Source organism: Scardinius erythrophthalmus, assembly GCF_964197995.2.
Source record: "Scardinius erythrophthalmus genome assembly, chromosome: 19".
In the NCBI taxonomy this organism is placed as follows: domain Eukaryota; kingdom Metazoa; phylum Chordata; class Actinopteri; order Cypriniformes; family Leuciscidae; genus Scardinius; species Scardinius erythrophthalmus.
Genome location: NC_138239.1, coordinates 22373459 through 22390060, shown reverse-complemented (window position 1 = coordinate 22390060; position 16602 = coordinate 22373459). Strand labels below are relative to the sequence as shown.

The following is a 16602-nucleotide window of genomic DNA, read 5'->3' as shown; positions in this document are numbered from 1 at the left end:
CCGAAAGACATATAGTCCATGAGCCAGGGGGGTTGATCGGTATCATCGGGGGGAAAAATGCTATCATTGTTTTTTGGCAAGGTATACACCCCTAGTATTAGAAAAATCACGATAGCAGTGCAGGGGTGGTAGCGAAATCACTTTTTTCAGCTCATGAAGTTACTAACCCCCTAAGATAAATTCCGTTTTTGAAATCTGGGGCCGTATTCACAAAGAATTTTAAGGCTAAAAGTAGCTCCTAACTGGCAAATTTAGGAGCAACTCCTAAAAATAATGGGCGTCTATGGATAAAAATACTATGGAAGTCAATAGGGCCCATCAACTCTTTAATTACCCATGCTCTTTAAAACATCTTTGTGGCGAGCAGGACGAGGTCGAGGGCCGTGGGAGGACGGCGCGAGGCCGGTGGCGTGATTATGATGAGCCACACCTGTGAGACGCACCGGTCTCGCATCTCTCACGGAGGAGCGGAGGCATAAAGGAGGAGCGACGACAGTGAAGAGGGAGAGAGGACAGGCCTGTGTTTTAGTTGATGTTTTGTTTTTGGTTTGTGTTGCCAGCAGTCGTCCGTGAGGGGCTGCTGGCTTTTACTTTCATTTTTGTATTTGTGTATTTATTTATTAAATATGTTTGAATGTCCGCCGGTTCCCGCCTCCTTCTTCCCGTAACATCTGAAACCTTGTTACATTGGTGCCGAAACCCGGGAAGAAGGAGGGACACGCTGTCGGAGAGCCCTCGCTGCTGGGAGGAATCGCGGTGCTGAGGAGGTCGGGTAGCACGAGGGAGCGTCGGCCGCCGATTGCTGCCCGAGGCGATGGTGCTGGATCGAAAGAAGATCAGGTGGGACGGAGAGCTCGCTGCCGTCCTCCTGGGTCGAGGAGGGATGGCTGCCATCCGCGAGGGAGCGGAGGAGTCGCTCCCGTTCGCCGTGGGCCGGAGCCTGTTGCCGTCGGCCATGATGGGGGCGGAGCAGGGGACGGGAGGCTCGCTGCCGGCTGCCCTCGACAGGAGGAGCCATCGCCGTCCGCCAGGAGGCGGAGGAGCGTCGAGCCGTCCCCCAACGGATGTCCAGTACCATCGCATGGCACCGCGAGTGACTCTCAGCTGGTTGAGGACCGAGCGGCAGTGTGTCCGGGAACCGGATCAAGATTTTTTTTTTTTTTTTTTTTTTTTTTGTTGTTGTTTTTTTTTCCTCTCTCCCCTCTCTCGTCTCTGTCGCTCCTCATGCTTCCGTCTCCTGTACTCTCGCCTCGTCTGTCCATACCCCCAGGTACCGCAGCCGCCGTGATCGGTCCCCCCCGGGGAGGGGGGAGTAGGCGCAGCCTCGGTGGTACCCCCCGGCCTGCGAGGGGCGATGGGGGTATGTGGCGAGCAGGACGAGGTCGAGGGCCGTGGGAGGACGGCGCGAGGCCGGTGGCGTGATTATGATGAGCCACACCTGTGAGACGCACCGGTCTCGCATCTCTCACGGAGGAGCGGAGGCATAAAGGAGGAGCGACGACAGTGAAGAGCGAGAGAGGACAGGCCTGTGTTTTAGTTGATGTTTTGTTTTTGGTTTGTGTTGCCAGCAGTCGTCCGTGAGGGGCTGCTGGCTTTTACTTTCATTTTTGTATTTGTGTATTTATTTATTAAATATGTTTGAATGTCCGCCGGTTCCCGCCTCCTTCTTCCCGTAACATCTAAACCTTGTTACAATCTTCTTTTGTGTTCAGCAGGAGAAAGAAATTCATACAGTTTTGGAACAACTTTAGGACCAAGTAAATAATAGGGCTGGGTATTGACACAAATTTCACAATTCGATTCGATTTCGATTCACAAGCTTGCAATTCGATTCGATTTCGATTACGATTCGATTCGATTCAATATCGATTATTTTGGATATCAGGTACAATACATTGCAAATTTTCTCAAGGAAAACAAATCTCTTAACTAATGCTGTAAATTATGGGAGTCAGTGGTAGGCTAGCCTATAGGCTTCATTAGCCTACTATAATATTGAAGGTAAAAATGAACTGATTTGTATACAAACACTTAAAATACACTTTTATTTATTTTTATAATAATAAAGTTATATGAAATTATATAAAATTTTAAATGATGGCTGTCATAAAAAACTTTCCAGATTTATTCAAACATGCATTAAATATTGAAGAACATTAAAAATTATTATGAATATATAATATGGTGCATATATTTAACAAAATGCTCCTCTCTAGACTTAACTTTCCTAGCTGACTAACGAGTTTATGGTCAGTGGATATGTTTTTTCGGAGGTAAATGTGACGTTACATGACATTGTTTACTAACGTCTTTGCACGGTTGAAACACTGATTTGAGCGATTCCATGAGACATGATACGGACTTCGATAAGTTGTACTCTATCTTTTAACACACTTTCAGAAGCTCATTCATGTTTATTTCGCGCTGTAACTGGTGTTATTAAGGCGGAAGAGTTGCTTCCGTTGCTTCTCTTGAGCTGAGCTGCGCCAGAGCGATCTCACTCCACAGCGCCAAAACGGTAATTATGTTTTTGAATTTCGTAAGAAAATGGACGTAATTTGAAATCTGAGACTTTGTTTCATATCAATAATAACAAAGCACAAAGATTATTGCAATTTATTGGATGGGATGTGCGCAACAATGATCCATTCATTCATCAACTGAAAACAGGATGACTAATCGATTCTTGGGATTTAAGAATCGATATTGTTTCATAAAAATGAGAATCGATTAAAATCGAGAAATCTATATTTTTTACCCAGCCCTAGTAAATAATGATAGAAATTACATTTTTTGGGTGAACTATCCCCTAAAGTGAACAGAATAAGTCTGAATAGATCAGTTATTTATTTAAGTCACTGCAGTAGTCTGCCATCAGAATGAATTTCAGGTAAAGAGCTGCTCTTGCAGTGGAGCTAAACTAAAATTGCTGAATATTTTATTCAATACAGTCAACTTACCCAAAATAGCAAACAGTCTCATACCAAAGGTCGGCTATGTTAAATTCATAAGCCATGTTGGATGCCAGTGGGTGTAAACAGAGGAAGTCCTCATTCAGCGTAATGCTCCTGGCACATACGAGCAAGACTTGCAAAACCCTGGCAGCAAAGTTGACACATGAGCACATGATGACATCCAAACAACAGCATGTGATTAGCCCAGAAGCATGAATGTCTGGTGGTCTCGCTCTCAGCTGTGTTACCCATCACTCCCACAGCACTAAGATGGGGGGAAAGTGACAGGCGAAATGGTAATCAAAGCAGTGACCTCTTGACAAGAAGTCCACACCTTCAGCATGAAGCTGCCAGCTTTTCCCGACAGGCCAGATCAAAGATGTGTCCATGTAAATGTGTGTATGTTTGTGTCAGATCTGATGTGTCTAGTATGTAGACATTGTTTGTGACACACAAAATCATTTCACTCGAAAACCAATGTACTACAAGAAAAGAATATCAATACAGCAGACAGAATGTCATAATCTGATGTGTCACTGTCTTATTTCTATTCTAAGCCAATCACGGTACAAGCATCTCGTGCACGGATCTGCATATCACATGAAACCAAAATGTCATGCAGAGGAACACCGAAAAGCGTTCACGCACACATCATATCAGAGCGGATTTCCTGCGTGTGGAGCGAACCCACTCGTGCAGTCTGAGCGTACCGTGTTTAATCTGGGACATGAAAGGGCGCAGCACAACCTTTGAAGTCTTTCATTTCCTAAATCGAGCTTTCTGAGAGATGAAGACCCACAGTGTCTATTAAAAAAAGGAATACCGGTACCTTTTCTCTCCCTTTGCTTTTTGTGATGGTGAATGGTGGATCTAAAGACCTTAAAACATTAACCGCCCTCTCAAAGGAATGGTGGTGCTTGTGTCATTTTGGATTTCTAACACCGGAAACAGTGGCTTAAGCTGTAGCTAAAAATAAAAATGCTTGAGCTAAATGCTTTTTAACATCTGTAAGTGTTTCTCAACTACTGAAATGCGTTTTATTAAAGTCACCATGAAATCAAAACAGATCCCTATTACTTTTTCAATAAACATTCCTGGTCTTACTGGCTCTAAAACCCAATGTGTTTGTGTTCATAATCTTCCATCAAACCGTAACGTGTTTTCTCTCTGAAACAACGTTCCTTTGTGGCTGACATCACCAGACCCTTATTTTTCAACCCCCTCCAAACACCTGTCATATTCCCAGAGAACATTTCTTGATTGCCCTTTTTCAAATTAAACGAAATTAAAATTAAATCTTTATACACATTATAAATAAACATATAAAATTTATCATGGTTTCCACAAAGATATTAAGAACTACAATGTCTTCAATTTCATAATGTTAAGAAATGTTTCTTGAGCATGAAATTAGCTCAAATTCAGCTTTGCCATCATAGGAATAAATTATTTTGTAATTATAATATTTTAAAATTATACATTTTCTACTGTATTCTTGATTTAATAAATGCAGCCTTGGTGAGAATAAGAGACTTCTTCAAAAAAAACGACTAAACATGTAGGCCTACATAGAAGAACTGTAATAGCATATTCACTCTATTAAGATAAATGAAAATTATTATCTTAATCACTGACGCTTTCAGAGTAGGCTATTCATTAGTATTGTAAAGTACTGTAGATCTACTGGTGTCTGGCTATGTTTTCTAAACACAACAGATGTGTGCACCAGATAAATTATGTTCTGTCCTCTACTATTGACTTTGCCTGAGGTAAAACTGTGTTTTGGGCCAATGGGAATTCTCAACTGATTTACGGAAACTACTGATTATATCGTAACACTATTAAAGGAACAGCATTTTTTTTTTTGTCTCCGGTGGCATATTTGCATGGAAATTTACTGGATGTCTTGTGAAACATCAGCAGAAGACAACTTGATCTAGCAGTGACTTACATAATAAAACAGTTAAGTTCTAAATTGAGCACTTAGGAACACAGTAATTGCCCTCTGATGAAATATTGCTTGCTTTGAAAACAGACAATCATCCTTCATTATTGTTTTGCCTGGCTCTTGTTGGCAGGGCATCTCATCTGGCTTGAGGTCACAAACTCTATGTTTCACAGCAAGGCCAGATCAGGTGACTATCTCAGGCTTCCAAAGCACTGAGGGGGGGTTACTCACACCAAACACGGGCACGACACCGACACCGACACCGGTAACTTTCGGCGTGACTGTGTGCTCTAATAGAGAGAAGAGCAGGAAAGAAAAGATGTGCAGCGTTTAACCAAAAGCACAGGTCAGAGTGTCCACAACAAGGACAAGATCCTGTCTCACAAACACACAATTACAGTGATGCCAGGCCTTAAAGGGATAGTTCACCCAAAAATGAAAGTAAGCCCATGATTTACTCACCCTGAAGCCATCCTACGTGTATATTACATTCCTCTTTCAGACAAATACAATCGGAGTTATATTAAAAAATGCCCTGGCTCTTCCAAGCTTGATAATGGGAGTGAATGGCTGTATGTCTTTGGAAGTCCATAAAAGCGCATATAATATTTTATCATGGATAGATGCACTTTTATGGACTTCCTTAAGACATACAGCCATTCACTCCCATTTTCAAGCTTGGAAGTGCTACGACATTTTTTAATAAAACTATGAAAAATAAATCTTTATTGTGAGATTTTCTAAATATTACATTTATCAGTGTTATTAAATCAGTGTTTTTAACCACTTTAAGTGAGTGTTAGATGATGGCTAAAGCAATCTAAATGTAAATGCATGCACATCATCCTATAAATATATATAATATTTTATATAATGTAAATAAATTATATTACAAAATAATACAAGTATAGAAACAGTATACTGTATATCCATAAGGGAAATTAAAATTAAAATGTTCATCAAAAATGAATAAATTAAAACCTCTACAGGTTCAAGCCTTATTCTCTGCTCTTTTTTTAGTGCCTGTAAAAATACCTGCTGTCGAGCATGTGCTTGGTGATGTCTAGGTGTGTGTGTGTGTGTGTGTGTGTGTGTGTGTGTGTGTGTGTGTGTGTGTGTGTGTGTACACTTAACAGGTTCTCAAGTCCAGGCCAGGGCTGACCTGCTTCCTCATGGCCCTTTGCCCAGGCAAGACTCATGAATTTTTCACAACGCACACAATTCAAACGGTGCTCAGCATATACACACACTGCAGGTTAGCCAGACCAGGGTAAAAAGTGGGTCAGAATCTGCCATCCACCAAGAGATTCCTCAGGCAGTCATCATGATCAGGTGTTGTGCTGTGTAGAAAGTAGTGTGTGTGTGTTATTAGGCCTACATTTTGTTTTGTTATTTGAAAATAGCACATTAGAAAACAGAGTGCTTTTTGTGTTCAATTTCTCACTGTATATGCTCTAAATTATACAGATAATGAATGAATGAGAAAACATTTTTGCTGTATTTTCAAGACTTCCACACCCATTTCCAAGTCCAACATCAAGTGGCATTTATCTTGCCCTTCTCAAGCTGGGCGTTTGAAGCTGAATGGAATGAAGCATAATTCTCAAAGCTATTCTTAGACCTTAAGTGTGTCCACACATTGTGAGAAATGCCTACATGCAAGTCTTCATTAATAAGGTTGATATTATGAAAGCAGAAGTCAGTACTGTGACGCACTGTTTAATCCCGTATGCGGATTATAACAGGGAAAGAAAATTAGGGTTAGGGCTGCATGAGCTAGTATAAGATTTCCACTGATGCACGAAAGTGTCCGCTTTAGTTAGACTTAGCCAAGAACAGGGAAAACAAGAGGCCAAGCACCATGCTAACACACCATCCTAAAGAAACAGCTTGAGAGGGGTTACTATGGCAACCAAGTTCTGTTTGAGAGGGGTATTGATTACTAGCAGGTGTAGGTTATCTCACACATATAATGCACACATTTACACATTTAGTAATCTAAATGAGAACATAGCGTTGTTCTGTTGTTTTTATACAAACTAATAATTACTATAGACTATCAAAAGGAGGCAGTATAACTACTTTGCTTAACTTGTTCCTCCAAGCTGCTCACTAGGCTTTGTTTGGAACAAAGCTAATTTTATCTGTTCTAGCAAAACTTTTCACCCCTGAAGAGATGAAAAACAAACTCCTACAAACAATTCCTATAAACTACATTAATGGTATCCTACTGGCTATATTCTAATTCCATATTTATTTATAACAGCAATCCTCTTAATAAACTTTAAATAAAGATGCTTACTGTGTCCAGCATGTACAGTACACAAGACTACCTGAAAGACTGTACAAACAACTCTGATCTCAGATAACTCTCAATCAATGATGGTTAATAGTGCTAAATATGCTTGTTTCATGCTTGACGCAATTAAAGAGTGATTTTGGGAATGAAAGCCCTTTGCTGTCTCCAAGTATACAAAGTAATGAGGATCAATAGGTGCACTGCTGGACACCAGATGTTCATTTCTGCCCACTTCTAACAACACATTTACAGCTTGGCACTGTGAATTCTGTGCTGATCCAGATATCTATACACAGAGACTTACATATAAACTCTCATTATCCCAAAACAGATTTTATCATGGCTGATTAACATATATATTGATATTAAATATTTCATCAAAAAGCATAAATTTCAAAATATCAAAGAAAACATGCTAAACAAATCTATAAGCTTATGAGTAAAATAAATAAGGTTACATCTTTCCATTTTTTGTTCTATAGAAACTAGAACTCCATTACATTTGGCCCATCTTATTTTTGTCAGTGTCATGAAGACAAGTTGTGTCATTTCTGAATCAATTTCCATTACTGAAACATGACATTTTCAAATGACAAATAACAGACCAATGGCATTCACTATCATATGAAAAAGTAAAATAAAAATCTTATTATTGCCTGAAGAGCAACATTTTCAAAAAGATGTAACCGAGTGATTGAGATGTCTCAAAAAAGAGTGAGAGGTAATATCTTAAAATGAGATAAGGTACCACACTAAACACTCCGTTCACTCTGAAAATAGCTGGAAAGAAGAGACTATCATATGAAATTTAACAAATCGAAGTACACTGGCCCGGACTGATTCATGCATTCACTTCAGCTAATTCTGCTCTCCATTCCACCCTGTCTGTGATGCAAAACAGAGAGGTCAAATCTTACTAATTGAAGTGATCACCAAGTTTCGTAACATTCCAATGAAGCTGTGATTTTTTTAAATTCAAAACAGAATTTTTTTTAGTCAGAAATGACCGAAGAGCACCTGAGGGTTAAAATAAGCAGTGCTTTTTGCAAATGTGCCTTCTACTTCTGCATGTATGATGAGATCGGCAAAAAATATGTTACTTTACAAACATATGTACAAACAAATGTAAAATTTACGCAATAAGCCATACAAGGTTGTGCACTGCATTGACTTTACCACAGGTAAGGGACTGGTAAGTGAAATGGAGTGCTAAAACCCCCCTTAAAAATAGTAAAATCACAGTCCAGAATGGTTTTTGTCCAAGATTTAATTTATCACAGGACACAAATAAGTAATAATATGTAACTATTTATATAATTATTATTCATTTTTATAAGTAAAAAAGTCAAATAATAAATTTAGAACTTGCTTTTACAACAAGCATGCAAACCCCTAATCTGCAAACCAGCTTGTGAGAGTGGCTTTTAACCCACAGAATCTGTGTTCATCTGATTGATTACTTGGTATTCTTTTCATTATGTCATGATTACCCATTTCAACAAATAATTAACAGTTTTTTGCTCACCGGGAAACATCCGAGCTGGTCTGTCACGATTTGAGTGGTTGCCTTGTTCTCTTGTTTTGTCAGGGACAAAGGACCGCCACAAGCCAGTTGAATGTGAGGACAATAATCACATTTAGCCATAATCAAATGGCACTTGTTCCCTCTAGGGACCAGAAAGGAAATCGTTGTGTACAGTAGCTTAATATGTCAGGTGTGACTCAGGGAAATTGGAAGCAATTATGGCCATAACTGCATTCAGATGGGTGGACTCTGGGGGTTGGAGTAAGGCTTCATTTTTTGTTTGTTTGTGTGTGTGTGTGTGTATCGGGTGTGATTGATGTTCTTTTCGGTGTTACCCTGAAAAGAGCGTTTGGGAGTTGGAGATAGAGGGCTACGGGGAGGGGGACGATGAGTTCTGTTGTCTCGGTTACAGCATGTGGAGAGGGGGGAAATCACGGAGGGGGAGGTGATGAGGCTATTCTGTTTGAGGGCACCCTGTGTGGCTGGTCCTGATTACACAAGAGAAGCCATCGCTCTCTGATCAGCAGACAGTCAGCAAGGTGGCTCAATCAGGCTTTCCTAAGAGCTCTTCCTGCACTGATGAGACCTGAGGGGTCTTCAGTGAATGACATTTAAAAAACAAAAAAAAACAATACAAATTATGGACAACATGAAATGCATAACACGGCTCTGAAAGTAACATCCGACTGGCATGTTTCCTAACATATTTGAACCTAAAAGATGATTCATGCATTGTTATCTCTCCCACAAAAACACATTCAGTATTTGCTTGAAGACAACACTCTAACCTACTATTACTAAGAAGGCAATCATGATCCATTTTAAATTAACATTTAGGCTGCGTTTGTGCAATTAAAAAGGAGAGTAAACTGCAGATCAAAGGAAGGGGAATTCTGGTTAAACAGGTTTGTTCTGAGTGCCAGAGAGACAAAGTGACCGAGGGATTAGTAGAGCAAATGGAATTACAGGCCTCCCAAACATGTGATAAGGATTTCATTATCTGGCTCTCACACACACCATGTGTCACCTCACTGTCAGGAAGGCCTGCCTTCAGATGTGTGGTAACGGAGAACGGTGTCATAAAAACACTCCACTCAAAGGAACAGGGTGGCAGAGCCCTTTGTACTGCTGCAAACAAGGTGTAAAAGTGAGAAATCACAATAGGATTCTTCATTTCAAATGCGGTCAGAGAAGTTTCTTCAGTTTGGTCTGGACAGGAAAGGTTCAGTTTAGTTTAGAACGGAAACGTAAAAGAGCATTAATGATGAAAAGTTTGAAATGAAAAAAAAATAAAGAAAACGGAAGAAAACTAAAGAAAAAGAAAAAAGAAAGAAACAAGAAAAAGCAAGAAATACTATGCTAGATAAAAAAAAAAAGAGGTTTAAAAAATAAGAAAATCCTGAGAAAAGAAAAGAAAAGAAAAGAAAAGAAAAGAAAAGAAAAGAAAAGAAAAGAAAAGAAAAGAAAAGAAAAGAAAAGAAAAGAAAAGAAAAAAAACATTTTTATTTATTTTTTATTATTTATTTTTTTGGAGAAAGAGTGAGCTGATCAGTCCCTACTTTCTCAAGGTTAGGAAGCTGGGTACATAATGGAATCAAATCTGATTAGATAATTAGCATAGCATTTGCATAATGGCACTTCAATTCATTACCTTGCATGCGAGTTCATCAGCATAGCGTGAGCTACAGTGTTTCCACTCCCCTCTGTCCTGTAACAAAGCTCAGACTCTCCGTTGCCATCCAAAAAGGTCAACTCATTTTCTGCCTCCTGTACCAACTAATATCTATCAAAGACTCGCACACTTGCAGAATGACTTCAGAAATCTCTGGGTGGTCTGGAGCAGAGCCACAGTAACCAATCTGACCGCTGTGCAAAGCAGGCAATATTTGCAGACTTGTGTTGATTTATGTTCATTAAAATGAATATTTTTGCAAATGATTTAAGATAGTAAAGAGGAACAGGTGAAACAAACTCCATTGTGTGAGGGGTATTATGACAAAAAAAAGAAAAGAAATATCAATTAGAATATCCATTTACTAAAATTCTAGTGAAAATCTCTCAGCTCAGACAAAGCAAAGACAGGTAAAATTCATACTATCATTAGCCATGCACATGAAAGTAAAATCCCAGTTATCTCAATGGAAAGAGACTTACAGCCTGCTACAGCCTCCTGTTTTTCAGATTAGAAACGTCTGAAACAAAGTTGATAGCTCAATGATAGCTCCATAAATGAGAACTCCATTATGTCTAAGCTATAAAAAAGCAACCTTTGAGCAAAATGGACACTTCTCCTTTTGAAATCTCAACAAAATCACAACATATCACACATATGCACTCAATAAATACTTGCATACTAGCATACATTCTATGCTATGCGATCCATATTATTTTTGACATATTTCAATGAGACATAAAGAGAACTCTCACACCTCTCCTCTACAGCTTCAGAAGAGATCTTAATAAATGTCAAAAATTGGGCTCAAATTTTCCAAGATAAGTCTGTTTCAGTACTCGCTTAAATGTTTCTCATCACACTGTTTTTAGACCAAACGATCTACTCTTGACATTCACATGCGTTTTATAGTTCAGTACTTTTCTGTAACAATTGTCTTATTTGTCTAGTTGTAGAATTCATAGACAAAGCTGATACTTCAAATAGATGTAAATGAGAACTCGGTTATGCTTCCCAAGTTATGAAAGAACAACCTCTGAGACCCAAAATGTTCCTCTGTTCTTGTTATAGTGTTAATTAGAAAGTGGTAGTATTCTTACCAGTATTAGAAGTGGATTGCTATTTTCACAATACACTGGCTCAAACTTATTGCATTTATAAAACAGTACCGCATAATAAAAATACTCGGTGCATTTTATTTTTTGTTTAATATAAACACGACAAAGTATATTGATTTGAATGATTAATAGTGATTAAAGCTGTCATGAAATGAAAATTTCAATTCACCAATCTATTTTCATCATTTATTTTTCAAATGCATGTTATCTTATATACAACAAAATGTTCCTCTGGGAAAATAAAGTTACATCACAGATAAACTAACAGACGGAAATAAAGAGAAGACTCAAAAACAATGACAGACAGGAAGTCCCTAAAGACCCTTCTTCATCTTTGTCCTCTGACTTTCTGTTGTTTTCTGACATATGCCTGTGCCAGAGAGGAGAACAGTGTGCAGACTGATATGATTGACTTCAGACGGGTGCCGAGGAATGGCGTCCGAGTGCCCTGAGATACGCAGACATGAGCGACAAGCCCTGGGCTACCCAAAAACAGCTGCTGCCTCTCACTTCCTTCCTCTACGATACTGCAGACACAACACTGTCAAACATTACAAAGCGCTACAATTAGGAATCTTCCTGAGGTTTAACTGCAAGAGGTTTCTGAGGAAATTATAAAAAAAGAAAAAAAAAAGAAAAGAGGAACATTCCGAGATTCACGAGCAGTCGGTGACAGGTGAAAGAGATGCGGCGATGGAAACAAATGCAGATAAATAAACATTTCGTAGTATCGTTCGGCACAGCCGAGAAGCAAATGGGCTCCTAAATGGAAGCCCTTGTCATCTTAACTTGGGCGTACAGCCAGGCTGATTTGTAATAATGTCCCCCCGTCTAGCAGAGGGATTTAACGCAAGGAGGTAGCAGGAGAGACAGTGTCGGAGACAGCGCTACAATACAACTGCTTTTGATGCGACGCAGGCAAATACGTGCTAATGCATCTGACTGGCTATATACTGTATTGTCTGTCTGCCAGGTTCTTGCTGACTGGGCTCTGACTTAGCACTAAAATTGGGTTGAGGGAAGAAACTAGGTTGGCAAAAGGAATTGCAGCATATGCCTGGATTCATTTTAGTTCATATCAGCATTCACGCAATAAAGACCACACCCTTTATACTGTACTATGCATTTCTAATGTCCAATGACAGGTGTTTTCACCTGCAAATTCTGCATTTCCTATAGTGATCCCAAAAAGTGTTAATTCACATTTATTTATTTAGCAGACACTTTTATCTAAAGAGACTTACAAAGTAGAAATATTACAAACAATTTGTCCTAACGCCAACAAAATTCATAGTATACAATGCCAGGTTAAAAAAATAAAAAGAAATAAAGAAGACAAAAATAGTAGTCATCATCAACGTCATATGTTTTGTCTCTTGTCGCTACCAAAAATGAACATACACAGAATGTATTTGTGTCTGTAACGTGAAAAAACTAAACTTTTTCCATTCCTCATGACAATCAAGCAGGTTCCGTTCTGCAAATTAGACTTTTACAATTACTTTCATACCAACTGTGAACTATTATGAAGTCCACATGAACCGTAATAGGAGTGTGAATTTTGATCATTTTGTCTGCTCGACAAATCAATTAGATCTGCATTCACCCAAAAATGCTACTGTAACCAATCAAAGTATTAAAAATGTAATGTTTTGAAGCTGAAAAAAAGTCTTGCATTTAGCCTATTATGTTTTCATAATTGACCACTGCAATTGATCAAGCCTTAAACAAGCATACTGAGGTTTTCACACATGCTGCTCCAATAAAACAAGCCAACTCTGCAGCTTAATGTCCTCATGTCCACACCGAAATCTCTATTGTGAAAACTCTGAAAGCAGACAGAAACATCCAGCAAATCACCCTAAACACAGGAAACTTATAAATAAGTCAATTCAAATGTCCTGCAGAAAAAAATCCAGTGCAATCCAGGCCTATTCTATTTGAAGAATTAAGTTATTTGTCCCCTCCGAGACCTGCTGAAATATTGGTTTGGGTGAGACAAGGGGATGACATGTGGCTCAACAGCGTTCCACAGGCATGCTCAGCCCAGCAGGAAGTCAGGGCTAAATCGAGCCCATCTACAAACCTCACTAGAGAAGCCAGCTATGAAATGACATGACAGCGCACATGCACTGCCAGAATGAAATATCACAGTTCTTTTCTTCCTCTTCATTTCTTTATTTCCAAAAAAAAAAAAAAAAACACAAAGCGGAAGTCATTGTGGCACCTGACTGAACACAAGCACACCACTTCTCAAAATTCCACATGAAAGATCCAAAGCACAACAAAAACTGACATATTAAGCATTATTCATGGTCTCGAGCAAGAGAAAATAAGCATTTTTAGCAGCTGATACAAAGATCTATTGGTTATAAGAGCATCAGGGAGGTAGACTCTACAGTTCAGACCACTCAGGCTGCAGTCAGAATACCTTTGGTGTATTTGCCTTCAATTAACTCTCATTTAATTATACTCTTGTTTCAGTCACCCATGGTGAGCAGCTATTAGCAAAAAAAAAACTAATAACAAGCATGTAAACACAAGAGAGCACAACTTGAGGAAAAAAACGGTTCTGTACCTTTGCCCTTGGCTTGAGAAAGGAGACAAAAGGCAACAAAGAGATGGAGAGTATCCACAGAAGGAAAGCATGGAGAGATACGAAGAAACAGTCAAAGATCAATCCACATCTATGCATTCAAGGTTCAGAATAACAGCTTAGCTCATTCAATGCACAGCAATTCAGTCAATTCAGGCATGCAACATATAAGCAAATCACTATAGAGTGAATAACAGTGAAAGGGTGTGGCATACCTTGATCCGCCATCATCATGTGTGCAAAACCTTTAAGGAACAGAGAAAGTCACAAAGTTTTATTTGTTATTCAATATAAACATGGCAAAGTATATCGATTTGAATGATTAATGTAGTGATTAAAGTTCTATTCTATTCTATTCATCTATCTATTCATTATCTATTTGTAAAACATTTGTTTTCTTTTTGATTATCATAAAATGGAGGGGAATATCCGTCTCTACTATGGTTTCATTGCGTCTTTAAGTATTTTTCATTATGGTAACTTTACTGGGAACACAACAATAATTTTGAAAATTTGAAAAATTTCTACGTTTGTTACTATACATTTGAATACTGTTTGCACTGTGCATCAATAATGCTTTCACTGCCTGTAAAAGACAATTCAATACAACTTAAAGGATATTATCAACTCACCTGGGATGCTGTTGGCCTCTGATGGTGTTGCAGCAAAGAAGCCACAATGGAAAAAAGAAAAAAGAGAAGAGAGACATTGCAGCCATTAGAGCCCACTCATATTATCTTTGCATGAAAACTATCATGCAAACTCTGACACACCTGCCAGCATGCACCGAGCAGACATCTGCCCTGTGCATGTACACAGAAACCCTTAAATGCCCCTTGCATTCATCCATCCATCCATCCACCCTCTCTTCTCCCTGGGAAATGAGGAGGAGGGGGGGGGATCAGATCTATGGTGTATGAAACACCATGACACATCAACATCTAAGAGGTCTAGTCCATCTTCCATGTCTTACACACACTCCCAAAACCCACATCCACGCCTGGGCCATAAATCCAAACAGGCAACGGGACCTGTTCCCTTTAGAGAGGGTTGTGGATTTATGAGACGCTGATGTTTGTCTAAAGCACTGTTCCATACTCAGAGCCCACATTTACTCTCATTGTAGACACACACTCTCTCTCTCTCTTTGTCACAGGCCGCCTTTAGCACTGAAGCACTGGGCTGACTCATTTCATTATTGCACTCTGGCCGTCTCCCAAACCAAAGGGCATCCAACACTGATAAACGGGTATTGCAATGCTCTGTGTGATGAAAAACAGCTAATCTAAGATTTTTCTAATCTGTTCAGGCAATAGGGATGGTTCATGATAATCCGAACATCCAACTACTCGATTAGTGAGGTCAGCGATTTTTGAAAGCTTTGATATTTTTAGCAGTGGTGCTTTTTATTGTGCTGTGCTTTAGCTGTTAGACACGGTAAAACCCTTCTAAAACACAGCCATTGTGTAGCATTTATGCTTTTAAATGTAATGTGACTATAAAAAGTATTAAATTAAATGTAGGGCTGACTTCTAATAGTCGAGGATTCGACGATTCGATTCGGAGAGGTCTGATTCGACTATGAACCTCATAGTCGAATACATGGGCGTCAGTTTGGTTCGAAATGTGCTGGGGACAGAGACGCATTAGCATTTTCAGAAGGGCTGGGTACCATTTTTATTTTATTTTTTCACTTTCGCGCAGGTCATGTTTTGAAAGACGATGTCCTGTAGCTTACTAATGTAAATAAATAAAAATGTATTCAAAAATCTGCTTCACATTTTCAGCAGGGCTGGAGCGGCTGTGAGTTGACTCCACACGGTTCTCATGTGCGTTAAAAAGCTTTACGTGGTTTAATGTACCTAAACAATGATTACCAAATTCCCCTCTCATGTAGCTCCACATAACCACTTAAAATGATAAAAAAAATCGAACCCAGAGTCCAATTATTATGGACGTTATCTGATATTAAGCGTTTCACATTTTCAGCAGGGCTGCGGAGCAGCTGTGAGTTGACTCCACACGGTTCTCATGGGCCTGAAAAAGCTTTACGTTGTTTAATGTACCTAAACAACGATTACCAAATTTCCCTCTCATATTGCTCCTCATAACCACTGAAAATGGTCAAAAAATTGAACCCAGAGTCCAATTATTATGGACGTTAACTGATATTAAGCGTTTCTGCTTTACATTTTCAGCAGGGCTGCGGAGCGGCTGTGAGTTGACTCCACACGGTTCTCATGTGCGTTAAAAAGCTTTACGTTGTTTAATGTACCTAAACAACGATTACCAAATTTCCCTCTCATATTGCTCCTCATAACCACTGAAAATGGTCAAAAAATTGAACCCAGAGTCCAATTATTATGGACGTTAACTGATATTAAGCGTTTCTGCTTTACATTTTCAGCAGGGCTGCGGAGCGGCTGTGAGTTGACTCCACACGGTTCTCATGTGCGTTAAAAAGCTTTACGTTGTTTAATGTACCTAAAC

At 39.2% G+C, this 16602-nt stretch overlaps 1 protein-coding gene across 1 annotated transcript in view; it reads right to left on the bottom strand.

The window, feature by feature from the left end:
* nrxn3a (neurexin 3a) overlaps window positions 1–16602 on the bottom strand; it is a gene marked incomplete at its 3' end in the record, with an annotated part of 287852 nt that overhangs the window by 261207 nt on the left and 10043 nt on the right. The window contains exons 3-5 of the mRNA XM_081347500.1: window positions 14745–14762; window positions 14328–14357; window positions 14095–14106 (exon numbers count right to left, since the gene is read on the bottom strand). Coding sequence (XP_081203626.1) covers window positions 14095–14106; window positions 14328–14357; window positions 14745–14762 — 60 coding nt within the window. The remainder of the gene's footprint in view (window positions 1–14094; window positions 14107–14327; window positions 14358–14744; window positions 14763–16602) is intronic.